This window comes from Lepidochelys kempii, chromosome 1 (genome assembly GCF_965140285.1).
Source record: "Lepidochelys kempii isolate rLepKem1 chromosome 1, rLepKem1.hap1, whole genome shotgun sequence".
Lineage (NCBI taxonomy): Eukaryota > Metazoa > Chordata > Testudines > Cheloniidae > Lepidochelys > Lepidochelys kempii.
Window position 1 is genome coordinate 306,615,236 of NC_136380.1, and position 18,887 is coordinate 306,634,122.

General features: G+C 41.7%; 1 protein-coding gene across 2 annotated transcripts in view; it reads right to left on the bottom strand.

Moving 5' to 3' along the window:
* The window catches only part of ASZ1 (ankyrin repeat, SAM and basic leucine zipper domain containing 1), a 108,855-nt gene extending 91,215 nt beyond the window's left edge, over positions 1–17,640 (bottom strand). Inside the window, exons 1-3 of one of the 2 annotated variants that reach the window (XM_073331653.1) lie at positions 17,528–17,640; positions 11,734–11,833; positions 2,585–2,707 (exon numbers count right to left, since the gene is read on the bottom strand). In XM_073331653.1, the coding sequence (XP_073187754.1) occupies positions 2,585–2,707; positions 11,734–11,833; positions 17,528–17,629 (325 nt within the window). In that variant the 5' untranslated portion in view covers positions 17,630–17,640. Of the gene's footprint in view, positions 1–2,584; positions 2,708–11,733; positions 11,834–17,527 lie in introns of those variants that run through there. The other variant, XM_073331663.1, reaches the window with a different exon arrangement.
* Positions 17,641–18,887: the final 1,247 nt, after the last annotated feature.

The following is an 18,887-nucleotide window of genomic DNA, read 5'->3' on the forward strand; positions in this document are numbered from 1 at the left end:
CCGACGTCTGGGTCTGAAGAATCTGAATGTGCCAGACAGGCAAATACAGCTGGTTGAAATTTTTTTCATCAGAAAGATGTTGGTGTCTCCTCCCCATGGCCTTTTGACCAAAATGAAACTTTATTTTGGGGCAAAATGTTTCCTTTTTGATTAAGAGTTTCAAAATTGTGTGTCTTTTTGGTGAGGAAAAGACTTTCCAGTAAAAGAGCAAAGGAGAGAGACAAAAAAGTGAAAGTGTTTTTCCTCAGTGAAATGAGATTTCATCAAAAAACAAGTTCACGGTGGTTTCAAAGAGAATGAAAGTTATTTTTCCACATTTTTTGCAAAAGCTACTTTTTTTTTAAACCAACTCTATAGGCCACATAAACATATCACGTAGATCTCGTTTTGAAACTACTGATCTAAAATATGCTGTTTGGCTAGGCAATAAATTAAAGTATTAAGGGGAAGAAAACTATTTGTAAGGTGCAATAATGTTATCGACTTAATACCAAAGAAAGAGAAACTATTTAGAGCAGCACAAAATGGCCTAACTTGAAATATAGGAACTGCTATATTGGATCAGACTAGTAGTCCATCTAAGTCCAATACCCTGTCCCTAATGGTGGCCACTTGCAGATATTTCAGAAGATATAAAAACTCTAAAATGGAGAGCTATGGAATAATCTTACAACAGAAGACATTTCTTCCTAACCCCCATTAGTTAGCACCTAGCTAATGCCTTAAAGTATGAGTAAATTCCAGCCATGCCCAACCATGTCCCTTCCACCAAGAGAAATGCTGGAGTTAGTGGTATAGAGACAGTTATGCCACTTGGTGTCATATGGAAATTCCCCCATGTAAATTTAAGTCCTCTTTGCACTACCAGAATGGCACAGAGCAGGATCTGGCTCACAGAAAAAAACCTGTTTTAATCAAAACATATACCAAGCTAAGCAGAAATTTTGGTAAAATTCATTAGGATATTGCACGCTGTAGTGTAAAAATAAGCTTTTTTTTTTTAAAAAAAATTCCTGTTGTCAGGATAACACTAGTTTATTTACTGAAATGATGTAACTACATGATTGCTAGAGCAGCTTTTCCAAACTGCACTTTATAATTATTTCCTTTTAAAGCCTGAAGCATATATTACCCCTCTTTACAAAAAAAGACTCACTCACAACCATCTGTTAGTGCATGTGATTGCCATTATCTGCCCACTAACTCCAATTCAAGTGACATTCTACTGCAGTTCACTGAAATTCATCTGAGTTCAATTACTTAAAGGAGGAAGTTCGGTTTAAAACAAGATAGAAAGCACACACAGGGTATTTTTGAAAACTTTCTTCATCGATATAATAACTGAAATACATTCCTGCAAAGAAAAAAAGATTCTTTAAGTGTCCCACATGTTGCTGTCTTCTATGATGTAGAAATGTCTTAATTTTGACTTCCATCAAGGTAAGAAAATGAGCTGTGTTGTAAGATTTCATACTGACTAGTAAACAAAGCCACTGAAAAACAGATCAGAGTCTGTTTCTTAGAAAGAAACAGCAATGAGTATACAGGAGTTATCAATTTTTTCTATATACTTGGGAAAATTTGTTATATAACAAATTTTCCCAAGTATATAGAAAATTTTTTGGATTTTTGCAGATTATGTAAACCCTGATCATCCAATAACCAGATCACGCAAGATTAATTTGTCTCCAAAATTAATTTAGAAAACTAATTTATATTATGTATCACTAATTATTCAATTTTTACATGTTCCCTACAAGACATTTACCTGTACTGTACAATTTTTCTACAATATTTCCATTTACTCTGGTAATGGTAATACAGAGTGAGACTTTTTGATTTAAAATTTGACAACCTTCATTTTACTGGAATACCGTGCTGCATTTTTAGAAAAGTGAAAACATAACAAATGCACATTTATTTACATTGTACATATGATCATTACTCCCATGTCACTTGCAGGCAACTGAGAGGAGACATTCTGACCTATGCTGCCAGATGAAAGTGGGAGAAATGAGGATCATTATCTTTAGAAGGGAGAGGAGAGCATTTCTATTAGTAGTTAAACTATAGAGACCCTGTCTTCAAACATTTATAAAGCATTTAACATAACAGGGGCCCAATCCTAATAGGTGGCTCTGGGTATTGCCATAATATACATATTTAATAAATGAATTAAATTATTTAATTACACAACAGTGTCCTGTAATTTAAGCAAAATATTTCCCCCCTACTCCATTTCCTACAGGATATAAGAAAAAGGCAGTAATTGAGGTCAGCACAGGTCTAGCAATACAATTTAACTTGCATTTACTGTAGAATGAGTCAAGGGGAGCACAATACATTAAGATTTGTTTAAACAAAATTAAACCCAAAATTTTGTGAGTGATGGTGTGGTAGACTATTTTAAAATTTTTCTACAATCTTGATTACAGTCTCCAGATTATGAAACCAAGTTTAGGACCTAGTCTACTTGACAGTGACCCTTTCTTTTTTCCTGAATATTTAAGAGATGACATAAATAGGAGAAAGTGTACTAGTCAGAATCAACTGTAACTTCTAATTTGATTCACAAGTATCTTACCCTTATCAAAGCTTGCATTAGCACCTCTGTCCAGTAGGATACGAACTAATTCCACATTAGCAACACTAGCAGCATACATCAGGGGAGTCCATCCAAACTGAAAACTAGATTCTACGTTCACACCTGTCAAAACGTTAAAAAATTTACAAAGATAAATATGTATTTTAGAACTCCAACTCCAATACACACAGTAATGTAAATATTTAACTGTTTTCTCTAATGTCTTTGTATCTATTCCTAGGGAGAGGAAGTGCTTTGTTCCATATTTTTATCTTCTTCAATCAATTAAAAGACTCCATCTCTGCTTGGAACTCTGGAATCAAATTCCACAACTGAATATCAAGAAGCCTGATTCTTAACTCATCAAAACCAAACCACCATAACATTTCAAACATGATCCCAGAGACAAAAAGATTTTAGAAAGACTAGCAACACACAATTGCAACAAACTTATTCATTATCGCAGCTGTGCCCAGATTTATCTTCTCCACTTAAATAATGCAGTGATTCCCACTAATAATAAAAAGATGATGATGATGATGATTGGTTTTGCTTCATAAATTGGACTTTGTGTGGGAGATCACAAAACAGAAAGTAGGCTGTGTCTAGCAACAGTGAGAGGAGCAAGTAATTCCACCCTAGCTGGTTGCTAGGGTTTTCATGATTTAGAACTCTCCTACACCGGCCCCTTCTGATCTCTGTCTGCTTTTGCTTTAGCATAAGCTACCTTAGCATTACCTAATTAAAGGTCTCTAGAGGAAAAAACAAGACTTAACCACAACACCCAGATGTGGTTCTAGACTAATGATTTCCCATGCACAAGAAAAAAATATTACCCAACTGTAATTCTGATGCTCTAAAATGATCATTTATGCAAAACTGCATTCTTGTTGGTTGTTATAACCTTAATACATATTCTTCACAATTCAGAGACAGATGAGCCCAAGCTGGGTCTCTCTTACGGCATGCCACCATTATAGGTTTTCCCTTCTAGTGAGAGAATGGTATGGTAGATCTCAAATCAGTGAAGGCTATACTCAGAAAGACCTCAAGACTTCTGGAGTATACTGCTCAAACAGTTTCACTTTTGTTTCTACCGTCTGTCCCGTTCTTCTCACATTTATCTCCATACTTCTTCTCCTTGTCCAGATCTATTCCACCCCCAACAATCTTCTATTCATTGAACTTTTTGAAACTTTGCACTTTTAGAGAGCAGTGAGGAATTGACTCTGTGTACACAAATTTGCAGAGGGACAATAAGGCTGAGGTCTGTTATTTCTCACCTCTATAAATTATTTATTTAAAAACATTTTTTGCCGTTGACAAGCATATTATCTCTGGAGACACAAATCCACAGTTTGAGAACGGCAAAACTAAGCATCTCTGATGGTATCTTCTAGACTTAGCACTGAGTCCCATTGGGTAGATAGAAATATTAACCTAAATAATCTATACAGAAACCCCTGGAACCGCATAAGATTGGATCCCTAATCCATGAACTATTGGAACGCATTTACAAAACTTTTCTTAAACATTACATGAATATATTGTCTCATACTGTAGAATTAGAATTTATAATCCCTATTCCATGATGAGATATCTTTGAGCTATAACGTATCTTAATTAAAACTATCTTTAGATAAAATGCTTTTTGAGGAAAAAAAATCAAAAAATCCGATTTAAATAAAAAAAATCTGATTTTTTTTTTTAAATCATTGATTTTTATCCACTCTGCAGCTGGTCAGTCTTCCCTCACTGCCAGCTCAAAAAGTGGAATTAAATTACCTAATTAGCGATGTGTCACGATCAATAATACCAGGGACTATCAACCTCTTCACGTCTGTACCCTCTGAATCAACAGTAGTGCCTGGTTTATTTAAGTGAGAGAGGCACTACCAGTTCAGTCTGGCCAAGGAAGGGCATGTCCTCTTGTGTGGGGGTCTTTCCCTTTCTGGAAATGGTGAAAGGTGGCACAGAAACAAGGGACTGTTACTGGAGTGCAAGACAGAGCTGTAGGGGGTGCAGAAACTTATACCACTTTGAGTGAGCCACCTCACGGTACACCTTACTGTACAGCCACTGCAAGGAAGCTTTGATTTGCCATTAAGGTAGCTAGAAACTGGAGAGAGAAGAGAAACTCCTAACAGACATCTTGGGACAAAGCTACATTTGTCTAACAGCTGCATGAGAAACAGACCATTTCCAAATTGGGGTGGGGACTCCCAGAAAAAGAAACAAAACTGGACAATTGTTGTATGGAATTACACAAATCAAAGAAAATGGAGCCAGTTTGGAAGCCTACAACAGTCACAGGAACCCATTAGGAAAAGTAAGGAAATACTGTATGGCTGGGATGGAGATCTAATCTGAATGCTGAATTAGACCTAGATTATGAAGAAGCAAGATGCTTGAAGTATACTATTAAAAGGGTAAGAACTGTGAATCTTGTAATCTTAAAGGCAAATTGTTTCATACTCTTACCAGAGACAGAAAGGAAAGAGCATGAGGTACAGGAATGAAAAAATGAGGGCTGGTTTCAAGATACTGTACACTATTAACAAAAAACATGTTTAGATCTTGGCAGCACTTTTAACTCAGAAGGTATGTCTACACAGCAGCTGGGAGATGTAATTCCGAGTACAAGCAGACATACGCATGCTAGTTCTGCTTGAGTTAGTGCCTAAAAAAACCAAGTGTGGCCGTGACAGCATCAGGAGCAGCTTGGGCAAGCCATCTGAGTATGTACCCAGGTATAGCCAGCTACACTGGTTCCACATAATTTGAGTTCTTTTAATAATACAGTTGTGCACATAGCTGGCCTATGTAACCAAACAATCTTATCACCTTTCAGATCCCTTCCATATCACTGTTCCACTCATATCTTGTTTCAAATTGGAGTAAGCTCTTTCAAGCAAGGACTGTTTCTTCATATCTTTGTGCTGCTAGCACAATTGGATCCTCATAGGGCCTGTCATAAATATAAAGGGAAAGGTAACCACCTTTCTGTATACAGTGCTATAAAATCCCTCCTGGCCAGAGGCAAAACCCTTTCACCTGTAAAGGGTTAAGAAGCTAAGATAACCTCGCTGGCACCTGACCCAAAATGACCAAGGAGGGGACAAGATACTTTCAAATCTGAGGGGGGGGGGTGGGAAGACTAAGGGTTTGTCTGTCTGTGTGATGCTTTTCCCGGGAACAGATCAGGAATGCAGCCTTACAACTCCTGTTAAGTTAGTAAGTAATCTAGCTAGAAATGCGTTAGATTTCCTTTTGTTTAATGGCTGGTAAAATAAGCTGTGCTGGATGGAATGTATATTCCTGTTTGTGTGTCTTTTTGGTAACTTACGGTTTTGCCTAGAGGGATTCTCTATGTTTTGAATCTGATTACCCTGTAAGGTATTTACCATCCTGATTTTACAGAGGTGATTCTTTTACCTTTTCTTTAATTAAAATTCTTCTTTTAAGAACCTGATTGATTTTTCATTGTTCTTAAGATCCAAGGGTTTGGGTCTGTGTTCACCTGTACAAACTGGTGAGGATTCTTATCAAGCCTTCCCCAGGAAAGGGAGTGTAGGGCTTGGGGGGATATTCTGGGGGAAGATGTCTCCAAGTGGGCTCTTTCCCTGTTCTTTGTTTAAAACGCATGGTGGTGGCAGCATACGGTTCATGGACAAGGCAAAGTTTGTACCTTGGGGAAGTTTTTAACCTAAACTGGTAAGAATAAGCTTAGGGGGTCTTTCATGCAGGTCCCCACATCTGTACCCTAGAGTTCAGAGTGGGGAAGGAAACTTGACAGGGCCTTTAGGTGCTACTTCAGTATAAAAAAAACACTACCTCTATTGAAATTATACTCTGAGGCTCCATGAAATAAATAAATAAATTTACCTACCATTATGGAAAGTTTTCACTGTGCAATCTGCATATACAGTGGACTGCAAGATGGCCATCAAGAATAACGGCAAGGTTCACTTTCTTTGAGGCCAAACTCACAATTCTTACAAGTATGAGAGGGGTAACCATGTTAGTCTGGATCTGTGAAAGCGGCACAGAGTCCTGTGGCATCTTATAGACTAACAGACGTATTGGAGCATAAGCTTTCGTGGGTGAATACCTACTTCTTCAGATGCAATTTTTACAAGGCAACTAAGACAAGCATTTTGAAGACTAGTACCAGCATTTATTTACAGTTAAATTCTTCTAGTTTTCTACCTCTGTCCCTCCCGCCTCACTCCACTGTATATATCACTGGCTAGAGCTAGACAATGAAACTTAACCAAGAGATAAACAGAATGGAAGCAGAGCAAGACAGAAAGGTGGCACAGCAAAATTTGGTATGGAAACAGGCAACTGGGGGTATGCGGAAGAGAAACATCAAGAAAGGATGGTATGGCAATACCAGGGGAAAAGAAATGTAGGAAAAACAACAATACACACTGCTCTAACCACTAGAAGGAATGTCAATACCTGTTGCAGAGATGTGACTTGCTGTCGATTACAACTACATATGAGTAAGGTGGAGTATATTTTTTAAGGTAAAGTCTACATTTTCCTGGTAGAAAATGACATGAAGTCCCTCATCCCTCTGCAGTGATGTAAGTCCCTTTAGACTCAACTCTTGGTTTTACTGGGAACTACACAGGGCCATCCCTAGATATTTTGGAGCCCTAAGCAGCCCCCGCGCAGGGGGGAGGAGAGCGGCTGGCCCCAGGCCTTTGCAGCGGGGGGGCAGGAGCAAGCTTGGGGAGCAGGGGGGAAACTGCCCCCCCAGCACGAGCCAGCGGAGCGGAGTGAGTTGGGGCTGGGTTGCTCCACTTCCTGACAACACCCAGTGAGTGCAAGGCAGGCCCAACCCCACACTCATGGGGCAGAGGGAAGTGGAGTGACCCAGCCCACTCCGCTCTGCTCCCCTGGCTCCCAGCCTTGGGGGGAAGGGGCAACCGCCCCCACAGCAGTCACCGGTGGTGCGGCTGGGAGCCAGCGGAGCAAAGTGGGCTGGGGCCAGGTCAGTCCACTTCCCGCCACCCGGGAAGGGACATTACCCAGGGGAAGGGGTGGAGTGGATGTGGGGCTGGGGCGGAGCAGGGGCGGGAAGACGTGGAGTTGGGGCGGAGCAGGAGCCATGGGGAAGAGGCAGGGAAGGGCAGCTTTCCAGGGCAGTTCAGCCAGCCGGGGGATCAGGCTGGCTGCTGGAGCAGCACGCAGCTGCATAGGGCACCAGGAAATTTGGGGCAATTTGGTGCCCCAAATTTTCTGGTACCTTACACACCTGCATAGTTTGCATCTGGGTAAGGACAGCCCTGGAACTACAGCATTCCACAATCTCCAGCCAAATGCTGTCTCTGCCGAGTAGTGCAGACCTGACCATGTTGCTGCTTTATATATTCAAATAGCTTGGTCATGTGGTTTGTCTGTCCTATATATTGCTATCACTATGATAAGAAGGGTGTTTAACAGCCAATGATGAGGATATTTGTTTTACAGCATTCAATACTGTACAAAGTACCTTACAAAGAATCATACTAATCCTTCTCAAAAGGTTTTACAAGCTATATAAACCAAAAAAAAAAAAAAAAAAAAAAGACTGGAGACTGGCATGCAAGAAGCAGAGGGAGAAGGGATTAGTGCACATCATATGGAACCTGTGACTCCTGCAATGTTTTCTCCTTTTAATATTCCTTTTTAGACTCATATCCTTTTCTTTTCTCTAGTCCTCTCACGGACCGCAGCCCTGATTTAATACGGCTATTAAATGCTTAGGTCTAATTAACCCCTACACATTAGCAAACTTTTATCATGTTATCCTCCGCAAAGTTACCCACAAGTCAATCTTTTAACATACAAAACAGCTGAGAGAGTTAGAACTACTGACGCCTAAAGAAGGAAAGGTGGGCCCTCCATAGCACCTTATAGCTGCTCCTGCTGCTGTGTGCCTCCTAAAGGAAGCCAGGGACAACTTTAAGGGCTACTCCCTAGGAAATGCTTTAGGCTTTAATCTACATGGCCTCAACAGCCCCTCTCCCTAGACTGCTGTGTACTCTAGGGATCCTTCTTATGGAAAACAAAGACTTCCCACTTTTTATGCTATATGTACACAAATTCTCATCCATCTTGCAACTCAGGTACAAAACCAAACCTTTCCTTTGCCCTTTTAATGCAATTGTTTTCAGTGCTTGTTATGTCCAGGTTGTGCCAGAGGTTTTTCTTTAACTAGCTGGATTCTAGCAATATAAAGATAAAGATCTGTGATTCACCTCCAAAGGCAATATTTGGCATAAAAGTACCTTCCTTATCTCTGTGAACAGAAGAGAATGCTGCTAGAGGAGCAGCGTATTGCCCAAATATTCTGTTGGCTTATCTTACTATCAACAGGAAAGCTACTTTTTGTAGACAGAAAATGAGATCTGAAGTTCCAAAGGTGAATGAGGTAACGCTTGAAGAACTAAGGTCAAGTTCCATGTACAGACTCTTTTCCCCAACAGATTCAAGTTACTTGACACCTATGAAAATCAAGAGGATGTACAGATTTTTTTGGCCCATTCCTAAAATAAACTTTAGCACACAGTCTGTTCATATTCAGACTCAGTTAATTTGTCCTGTAAGAATTCAAAGCTACAAGTCAGTGGTGGATTTATATGACTTATTTCTCTGAGAGAGCAATAGTGCACAAAACAATCGTATCTCTGCAGACTCTGTCAATGTGCAGTGTCCCCCCCACCATAATTAACCAGATATTAATAATTATTTCTGAACATAATTTCTCTCTCAGCAGCAATGCAGAAACACCAAGATCTAGCCCAAGTCTAACAAGAATTTTTGGATTCAATAGGTCTTCACTGTTGAAGAACAGAAGAGAGTATTAAAAACTGAATTAACTCAGAATTTAGCCTTATTGGCCACTGCAGAGTTGGCAGAGCAATCAATTTTTTCCATCTTTGTGGATGAGAGAGAAAATGGGGCAAGAAGGCAAACAGGAATTATAAAGACCACTCAAGTCTGTGGTCTAGATCTCATGAAAAGAATCTTATTTGAAATAAATTGTGATGATAAATGCCTAATTTTGAAGTTCTCAAAAGATGCTACCATCATTTTTAAAACCTTTTTTTTCTTCTTTTCAGTACCCAAGGAATCAAGTATAGCCCCAAAAACTGTTCTGAGCACAGAAGAAACAGAGCTAATTCTCTCTCTTAATACCCCAAGTTGGTGTTTTCACTGTATGTACACACTTTTTTATTCACCCTATTTACATACATTTCTAAGGTAACTTTCTCCGTAGCATCTATGCAGTTTACTGCATCAAAATGAAAAAATGCACTTTACATAAAAGACGAATTAGATTGCCTGTTCCCTTATCTACTCACTTCCCCTGCCAACACAGAATTTTACCCTATAATATGACAATGTGATAGCCACAGAATTCCCTTCATCCCTATGTTACATCAACACCTCCAAAACCCTTTGGGTGGATTATTTCCTTACTGAAAAATATGCTAGTTCTCAATCACTTTGCCAGATTTGCTTCCGAGGCAAAATTAACATTTAGATTATATGTAATTTCTCATGGGCTGCTCTAGTTTGTGACATGGACTGCAGTGGCTCCCAGAGCAGTCCAGAGTTTGGCTCAAAGCTGTCATTGCCCCACTTACTTCCCTCCTCAGGCTGCACCTTGGGAGTATGCCTCTATCAAGTTCTACTAAGCAAATCTGGTTGGATTTTCAAAGGGGCAACAAAGTTACCTCTGTGACCCCAGAACCAACTCCTCACCAAATTGAATTACTGCTCTTATACTATAGCTCTTCAAAGAAACTGATGAACAAATTTAACATTGTCCAGACTACTTCCTCACCTCCCATTGAACCCATTCTCAGAAACAGCCATACTGTTTTTGCTAAAAACTTCAAAAAAGAATTCAGCCTGTGGCAGAGAGCAACATCAAAAATTTCAGACTGAATGGTTAAAGTTTGCCAAAGTTATAAGCCACTAAAAACAGAGGCTTATAATGTAAAACATTAGGCAACCCTAACTGTATAGGCACCACTCACAGTCAGCTCCACCTATCAACAAAGAAAGCTTTGACACAAAGCATGAGGTCACAAACATTTCATACACAGTGATGTTAATTTGCTTCACCCTTTTAAACAACCAATTTTGCAATAGTGTTTTACTTAAAATGAATGCACTTCATACTGTGGTCAAGAAATTGGCAGTTTTTATTTTCAGAAGAGCAAGATACATCACCCAGTTTAATATCTGAAAAAAAAAAAAAACACCCTAAGTTTGCCAACAAGCTACAATTTTCCAGAAATTATACTAATTTTCTCAGAACAGAAACTCCTTTCTGCTATACTCCAGTTTTGTGTTGAAGCACAGTTTTCTGAAGATCACCACGAGGCAGGTTAATTTATCTGTGTAGCTCATGACTGACCACTCTAACTGTCCTGGGTGCTGCAATAAAGGATCCAATCCCCGAATAGTGGATTAATGGAAATGTTTTCTAAGTGAGGAAGCCATTTTAAAATCAAATTAGTATTTTAAGCAGAATTTGTAACAGTGAAAAACATCACACAAGTTGATTAAAGATTTAGACCTCTTAGAATCAGACAATCTAGCAATCTGAAACTACTGTTGCCAGGACAGCCCAAGAGGCAAACCAAAGACACAATAACGCTGGTGGAGTAGGTATAAAAAAACTGAAAAGCAAGAACCACTGAATTCCACCCTCAATTTAAACCTCCTCCCTGCAAATTTACAATATATTGTTTGCAAACCTAGTATACTCTTTTTAAAAAATATGAAGAGAACAAAATGTAAGGAGGTAGAGGATACTATACAGCATGCTTAGTATATTCCATCTGAAAGAAAACCTTACCAATGAATCAAGAACTCTGAACATCGGAGCTATGCTACACAATGTTATTCCTGGCAAATTAATGACTTTGTGGCAATGCTGGATGGTGACCCACTCATAAGGAGACAGTGATTCTGTAATTACATTTTGAATAAATATAGAGTCTATACTGTTTTACAAATGTTTGGTTACACATACACAGGCTTAGCAATACTCCTTTGAAATTAGAAATTTAGAAGGCCTTCAAATTACATTTTCCCAAATTCAATAAATTTAAGTTAAGTTTACAATCCACTTTTCTCACCTGAATTTAAAAGTTCTTCAATCATGGACACATCCCCAGAAGTCAAAGCTTTCTTTAATGTTTCATCCTTGTCTTCTAACTGTATTTTTTTACTAAATTGCTAAATAGGCAAGAAAAGAAAATCAGAGCCCGGTTACTTCATAATAAACATTTTTTCTACTCAACGTTCAACATGCTTTTGAAGGCACAGTGGGGAAGGAAGTAGAAGAAAAATCATTGTTTTCTTTCCTCTATCTTGGTCTGAATAATTGCCAAGATTTGTTTAGGTTCTACTATAATTTACTGATAAGGACAACGTAAGAGAAAGTTACAGCACAGAAAGGAAAATAATTTACATACAGTTCTACACTGAAACAAGTGTGCCTGTAAAAATGGCACTTTTTTATTCAATAGATCTGCTCTCCTAGCACATTCCACCAAACTGGCTTACCTTATTAAAAAATGAGATTTTTACGAACCAGCACAGTTCTTGGAGAGGTAGATTTATTTTCTTGCTTGCACAAGAGAATTGATAATTCCTATAGCAAGGCTACCCATTCCCAAAAGCGATTTTGAGTCCAAGGCCGGCAGTACCACCTAGAGACAATACTCCTGACTGTGTCGACCAATGGCAAGAATCAATGGCCACCTTGCCTACTGGTGGGATTCAGCAGCTACGTCACCCAATGGCAAGAGTCAGCAGCCAAGGATAGGGGAACTCAGGCTTCCCTACTCCACTGGGTTCCAACCCAGAGTCCAAAGAAACAATAATTTACATTGTACAATCTAGGAGACAGGCGCCCCATGCATAGTCCCTGGGCCACTTCCTACCGCGGCTTCAGATCATCTGCTTGTCTGACTTGTGGTTCCCTTTGGAGTTCCTGTCTGTGGCGGTTCAGTGTCCACAACCCCTGTGGCTGAAAAGTCTCTGGCGGAGTGACCATACGGCCTGGTCCCAGCCTTTGGGAACCTCAGTGGCTTCTCTGCAGGAGATTGTAGACCCATCTGCTCTCCTGCTCAGTTAACCCAAACTGAGTTGAATGCTCCCTCCCCAGCAGGGGCGACGGGGCATGGCTTTCTGTGTCCAGAGCAACCCGTTAACCCTTGTCTCATCAGTGTGGGGCTCATACACCCTGTCACACCCATGAAAGCCTAATCAGTTACACTTGCATACACAACAGAATCCAAGGCCAGTGCAGTTGAATAGATATAATTAAAGCAGTTTTTGGCCACAAATTATTACTGGAAGTGCTGGCAGAATACTAGGGTAGAACAGAATCATTAATATTTCATTATTGTTTGTTTCCAGTCACAGCATGAGATAAATGTCACCTAAACTCTGCATTTCCTAGTTTTCTAACATTCATTATTCCTTACAAGAATATTAGAAACATAGCCTGACCTGATAATTAAGCTTGGAAGGATTAGATATTTATGGGTTAATGTTGATTTTACCGTATACACAAACCAACAAAAAATATTTCCAATAATAATCATCAAAATTTTCAGATAGGTAATTCCCAACTGAACATTCAAATAGATAAAAACAGAAAAAAATGCTTAAAAATAAACACTGATCTTATGCGTTGAAATTTAAAAAAATCAAATGCTGCAAAGCGAATGCATAATTCACGCAGTAATACCTGCAATAAGCTCACTAAACAGTGATAAACTAGAGTATATCTTTAGAAGGACATCCAATCTTGATTTAAAGACTGCAGAAGATGAAGAAACTAGCACATCCCTGTTAAACTGTTCAATGAAAGGTTACCATAATAGTCAAAAGCTTGCATCCAATTTCCAGTTTCAAATTCCAGCCCAAGTCTGTCTGGTAGCCTAAAGAGCCTTCTATTAGAGCTCTTCTCTCCGTTATCAGAATTTATACACTGATCAAGTCACCTTTTAACTTTCACTTCCAGGAACACAATCAATTTAGTTTATTAAGTCCCTCATGTTTCCATGTCTCAAATCTTTAAACTCTTTTCTGAAACATCTCCAATATTCAACATCCTTACTAAAAGTGCAGACACCAAAACAAAACATAATATTTAAGTAGTGGTCTCACCATATACAGAGGCAAGATCACTTCATTACTCCTACTCTATAGCCTCAATCCCAACATTTGCGTTTGGAAATGTACACTCTTACATTAATAGCACAGAAGTTGATCCAATAAAAGATATTACATCACCCATCTTATCTCATTAAGAGCATAAGGCACTTTGCAGCCACATCCTTACATCTACAATATAAGGATTTTTTCTATGAAAATCAGGGTGGACTGATTTAAATTACCAAGTGGAAAGCCTTAATTTCCATCATCGATTTTAATCAAGTTTTCCATTTGTACTGAAGTTATTGTCTAAAGAAAGGTACCCTCTTATTGGTTCATATAACTACTAAAATATGTTGATTTACAAAAAAAAGAGCTTGATATTTTCAGATTCTTATTAATTATACATTTTAGTATGTTAGACAATGGTAAGTGATATATTGCTTATCTACTAGATAATAAACTTTTTGCTCATGATTTGTGTGAAGCTGCATTACGATAGTAATTAGAATTTAATTAATACACAAAATACCATATAAAATTTGTATTAAACAAAACAAGCCCTTAATTCAATACATAACCTACCATACCATATTTATGAAGCTTGACCTCAAGAGTTAGATTTTTTCCCAATTTCTTTCTTTCATAGCAAAGCAGCCTTTAACTCAAAGTTTTTGATAGAGGCTCGTGAATTCAGTGCATTTATTTTTCATTCAAATGTTTTAAGAGATAAGTTTAGGCCTTACATTTTGTATTAAAATCAGACTTCAATTTAAACAGGTTCATTTTTAAGCAAGAAAAAACCTTATAATTTAAAAAACAAAACAAAAAAAGTAAGTTTTTAATTTTTTCAAAAAAAGCATGGATTTTCATCCACCTTCATGTAAATTAAACATCAGCAATATTTTCAATGGTTCCCCGATGTTGCCATTATTAGTCATCAAATTTTCAGTTGGACTTGGTATCAAAGGTCTTCAGAAAGGACTTAATTGCTGAGAAAGTAGTGGCTCTGTGAGCTAGTTCAGGAAAGGTGTTCCGTGCATAAGGAATGGTACAGAAAAAAGCACATAGGCAGTAGTGAAAGAAGATGACAAAAGACGTGTCAAATCTGATACTGTTAGTAGAGCAGGAGGGACTGGTGAGGGGCTCAACAAAAAGCTTCTAGGTTGATCTGTATGATGGGGCTAAACACGCATTTTCAACTCACTAGTGTTGAAGCCTCTTTATTACACAGCAACATGAGAAGTATCCAAGTAGCCAGTGATAGTGAGAAAACTTAGTGCATGATATGAATTCACAATATTTAATCAATGGCTTACTCCACCTCTCAGCTAGTCAGGGCACAAAAAGCAAACCATTAAACTGGTCACCCATATTGCAAAGTCTAAACAACAGAAACTCACATCAGTAGCCCACAGATTAGCAATTTTGTTCATTCAAAACATTTACTGAATCCTGAAAATGGTTCCAATTCAGCAAAGCATTTACACAGGTGCTTATTTCCATGCCTATTCAAAGTACTTAAGCAGATGCCCCACTGAAGTTAATGTCACAAAGTCCCTTTTCAGAGTAGATTAGAACTTTTAAGTCTGAATCCTGTAAAACACAGGAATCTTAAAAATATCAATTTGCTCGGAGCAGCCAGAAGACTACAAGACCCCAGAACTATAATATTCAGTTCAATTGTGGTGAAACTCCAATGCAAAACTAATGTAATTGAGTGGAATTTTTCCTCCCCATCATTACAAACGCACGTTTGTCAATACAGTGATATGTCCTGGCTGCTCCTAAAATCATTTTGGTACATGAACAATTTATGCTTTATTTAAATAAAAACAAAATTAGAAATAAGAAGCTATAAGAAGTTGTATTTCTTATGAATACCTAATATTCTAAAACAGAAATAAGATTTTTTTTGGTATTATCTTAAAACTTCCTATGGTCACTAATTCAACTGGAAACTTTTGTGTGGATTCAGTATCAGGCTGTGAGAGTATTTAACACTTAGCTATACAGCATGCTGCACTTCCAAAGCCACGTACAAATAATGTACAAACAAGGCAGAAACGCGAGGGAGGAAATACGGGGGGGAGTGGAGGGGTACATCCTCAGCCACATCCCCGTTGACGGATGGCCAACGTGACCCAGAGGGTGGATGACTTATGGGCTCTGCTGGATCAGCACAGGTCACACATGGGATACCGCGGCTGCTCAGAGGTTGTCCCCAGCGCTGGTACCACGGTAGGACTCTATAGTGAAGCAGGGCCCACATCACACCCAGCGAGCCACATGTGCAGCAGCGGTGCAGCCCACTAGGTTGCCAGAGGTCCGGTTTTTGACCAGAATGCCCAGTCGAAAAGGGACACTGGCAGCTCCGGTCAGCACCGCTGACTGGGCCGTTAAAAGTCTGGTCGGCAGTGCAGCGGGCCTAAGGCAGGCTCCCTATCTGCCCTGGCTCCGTGCAGCTCTCGGAAGTGGCCGGCATGTCCCCATGGCTCCTTGGCGCAGGGGCAGCCAGGGAAGTTCTGCGTGCTGCCCCTGCCCTGAGCACTGTCTCCACAGGTCCAATTGGCCAGGAACCAGGGCCTACAGGAGCTGCAGGGGCAACGCCTGCAGTCGAGGATAGCATGTAGAGCCCCCTGGCGAACCCTGCACCTAGAGCAGGGGTGGGCAAACTACAGCCTGGATCCAGCCCACAAGCCGTTTCAAGCCAGCCCAAGAGCTCTCACTGGGAGTGGGATCTGGGGCTTGCCCCACTCTGGCGCTCCAGCTGGGGTTCAGGGTCAGAGGCCGCACCACGTGGCTCCTGGAAGCCTCGGCGTGGTCCCGCTCTAGTGCTCCAGCTGGGGCACAGGTCGGGGGCCGCACCACATGGCTCCTCAAAGTTGTCGCATGGCTGCACTCTGGCTCCTATGACTGCCAATGGCCCCTCCAGTGCTCCAATGGGAGCTACAGGGGCGGTGCCTGTGGATGGGACAGCACACAGAGCCGCCTGGCCACGCCTCCGTGTAGGAGGTGGAAAAGGGACATGCCGCTACTTCCGGGAGCCGCTTGAGGTAAGCGTTGCTCAGGGCCTGCACCCCTGAACCTCTTGCCATGTCCCAACACCCCTGCCCCCGCCCTGATCCCCCTCCCACCCTCCAAACCCCTCAATCCCAGCCCAAAGCACCCTCCTACACCCCAAACGCCTCATCCCCAACCCCACCCTAGAACCTGCACCCCCAACCAGAGCCTTCACCCCCTCCCACAGCCCAACCCCAATTCTGTCAGCATTCACGGCCCGCCATACAATTTCAATTCCCAGATGTGGCCAAAAGTTTGCCCACCCCTGGCCTAGGGGCTGCAGGGACATATGGGCCGCTTCCATGAGCTGCCAGAGGTAAGGGCCACCCCTCATCCCTGGCCCCACCCCAGAGCCTGCACCCCCAGGCGGAGCCCACACCCCCCTCCCACACCTAAGCCCCCTGCCCCAGCCCAGTGAAAATGAGCGAGTGAGGGTGGAGGACAGTGAGCGAGGCAGTCAGCGGGGGCGGAGCCCCAGAGAAAGGGCGACGAGGGGGCGGGGCCTCGGGGGGGGCGGGGCCGCGGTGGGGGGATAAAGGGGGTTCAGTTTTCTGCAATGGGGCAGTTGGCAACCCTAGGCCCAACTGATGAACGCCCAGCACGCGGGCCAGGCCCAGAGCCCCCGCAGCCCAGCCAGGCCCCCAGCACCGCCACCGCCGCCTGCCTGGCAGAGCGGCGGGAGCCCGGGGGCGCCCCCACCTGCGGCTCCTCCTGCACGAACCCGATGACCCAGCGGTCCTCGTCGCTGTCGCTGCTCTCGCCTCCCCCGGCCACCGCCAGCGAGCGGGAAGCCCCCGGCATAGCCCCCAGCTGCCGCCGCGCGCCCACGCTGCGCCCGCGGAGCCCCCGGCACCCCAGCCTCGTTTCCACTCCCCGCCGCGAGAGCGGGAAAGCGTCTCACGTGGGAAGCCGGTGCGGGCGGGTCACGTGGCTGTGCGGCGGGGCCCTGGGGGACGGTGAGCGAGCGTGTGCTCCGCCCCTGTCCGCGCGTCGCCCCGCGAGCCCCGCCGCGCGGGTCCCCGGGACCGGGCTGGGGAAGGGAGCCCCGCAGGCGGGGCTGGAAGCTGACTCATAAACTGGCATTTCAGGACTGGGGTTTTTAATTTTTCTTAAGGCAGCATAAATCCGTGTCTGGAGCAGAAGGGGCCTTGTGAAGGACCCTGAACAAGGTCCGATCGATTTCAGTAGGCACTGGTGTTTTCTGCTGGTGCCTCTGGGACAGACATGACACCCCCTGAAACGTGATGGCTGTTACTTACAGCGTGGGAGAAAGTAAACCCCGTAGTCCAGTCTGCTCTCAGAACAAGGGTCAAGCATTGTCCTGGATGGAAATCTTTGAAGTAACACAGCAGTGGCGTAGAAAGGAGTGCTGAGGAGTCACCATTATTATGATCTCCTTTTACCATCACTAAATTCACAAATCTGTTTACAAAACAAATTAGGAACCCAATCCCACATTCCTTACCCAAGGAAAACCACTCTTTGATGTCAATGTGAGATTTGGCTAGTTAAGGAGTGAAGAATTTGGCCCTAAATCTAGTAAAAGTGTGCACTACCTGTGGACCAATGGCCAAATGCACCTGATGAGTCATAAAATGTGGCCCTGCCTACTGCTTAGTTTCTTACTTCATCTAAAGCGTGAAGATAAGATCAAATGTAATTTTTTATTGCTAGTGAATTCTAAAAGACAGCAACTGTTATTAATCTGTTAGAATAGGTATAGGTAATAAATATTATAGTTGTGTGCATTACTTTGTTAATGTTAGGAACCTTTAGGAAACGGATAGATAATAAAACAGTAAATACTATTATACCACTATGTAAATCCATGGATGGTCCCCATGTTGAATACTGTGTGCAGTTCTGGTTGCCCCATCTCAAAAAAGATTTATTAGAATTGGAAAAAGCACAGAGAAGGGTAACAAAAATGAAGAGGAGGTAAAAATAATCTCTTCCATATTAGGATTAGTCTCTGGATTAAGTTTAGAAGCGTGAGTAACAAGGGTGATGTCATTGTGGAAGTCTGCTATAAACCACCAGACCAGGGGGATGAGGTGGA